This window comes from Carlito syrichta, unplaced genomic scaffold, assembly GCF_000164805.1.
Source record: "Carlito syrichta isolate Samal-C Ts95f unplaced genomic scaffold, Tarsius_syrichta-2.0.1 Scaffold308192, whole genome shotgun sequence".
Classification (NCBI taxonomy): domain Eukaryota; kingdom Metazoa; phylum Chordata; class Mammalia; order Primates; family Tarsiidae; genus Carlito; species Carlito syrichta.
Genome location: NW_007252288.1, coordinates 690970 through 691846, shown reverse-complemented (window position 1 = coordinate 691846; position 877 = coordinate 690970). Strand labels below are relative to the sequence as shown.

The 877-nt window shown below is 35.1% G+C and overlaps 1 protein-coding gene across 1 annotated transcript in view; it reads left to right on the top strand.

Moving 5' to 3' along the window:
• The window catches only part of CA13 (carbonic anhydrase 13), a 36906-nt gene extending 36263 nt beyond the window's left edge, over positions 1-643 (top strand). Inside the window, exon 7 of the mRNA XM_008065219.1 lies at positions 401-643. Within this exon, the coding sequence (XP_008063410.1) occupies positions 401-520 (120 nt within the window). The 3' untranslated portion in view covers positions 521-643. The remainder of the gene's footprint in view (positions 1-400) is intronic.
• Positions 644-877: the final 234 nt, after the last annotated feature.

The following is an 877-nucleotide window of genomic DNA, read 5'->3' as shown; positions in this document are numbered from 1 at the left end:
AAAAAAAAAAAAAAAAAAGTAGGTTTCACCATAGCATGTATAGTTGAGCCCATTTTTGTAATAAAACTTATCAAGTGTGTGTGTTTATTGACTGAAAAACATTCTCTGATGTCTAGATATGTACTCTTTAAACCATGGTCTAGATATTTCTTCTTTTTACTTTGATCTTCAAATAAATAATTGCTTCTATACTTAATTTTTGAACCTGTAGGTATTTCTGTAGTGATGAGAATTTAGCAAAAGAGTTGCTTGTTATAGGTGACCCATAACAACATTTTCATTGTGATATTTTTAGTTCCTGGTTACAAACATATGTTTCTTACTTTTTCTATGCAGGGTAACTCATTAACATTGGTGTATCTTTCTGTGTTGGAGCTAATTCTTCTCTTCTCTTCAACAGCTGGCCAAATTCCGCAGTCTCCTGTGCACAGCGGAGGGGGAAGCAGCAGCTTTTCTGCTGAGCAATCACCGTCCACCTCAACCTCTTAAGGGCCGCAAAGTGAGAGCCTCTTTCCATTAGAAGTTGTTGCCAGTGAACTTCCCCAAACGTAGAGAGACAACAAAATTAAAAAAAACAAAGCACAAAAGTCCCTGCTAACAATTTCCTCCTAGAATTACTAATTTTCAAGTACCATTTTGCTATCATATCAGATTCAACACCACAAAGAAAACTGGATCTCTTTAATTAAGCTAGCCTAACTCTTCTGTCTCAAATTTGCATTCATGTATATTCAAGCAGAAAACGTTGTTTGACATATATTAAACCCATGAAATATGTCTACTTCAGCCTATGTGAAAACATGGTCAACATTACAAACCTCAGAAGATGTTAAAATTTTTACCTTGCCATGGAGACTGAATTAATCACAGCTCTCAA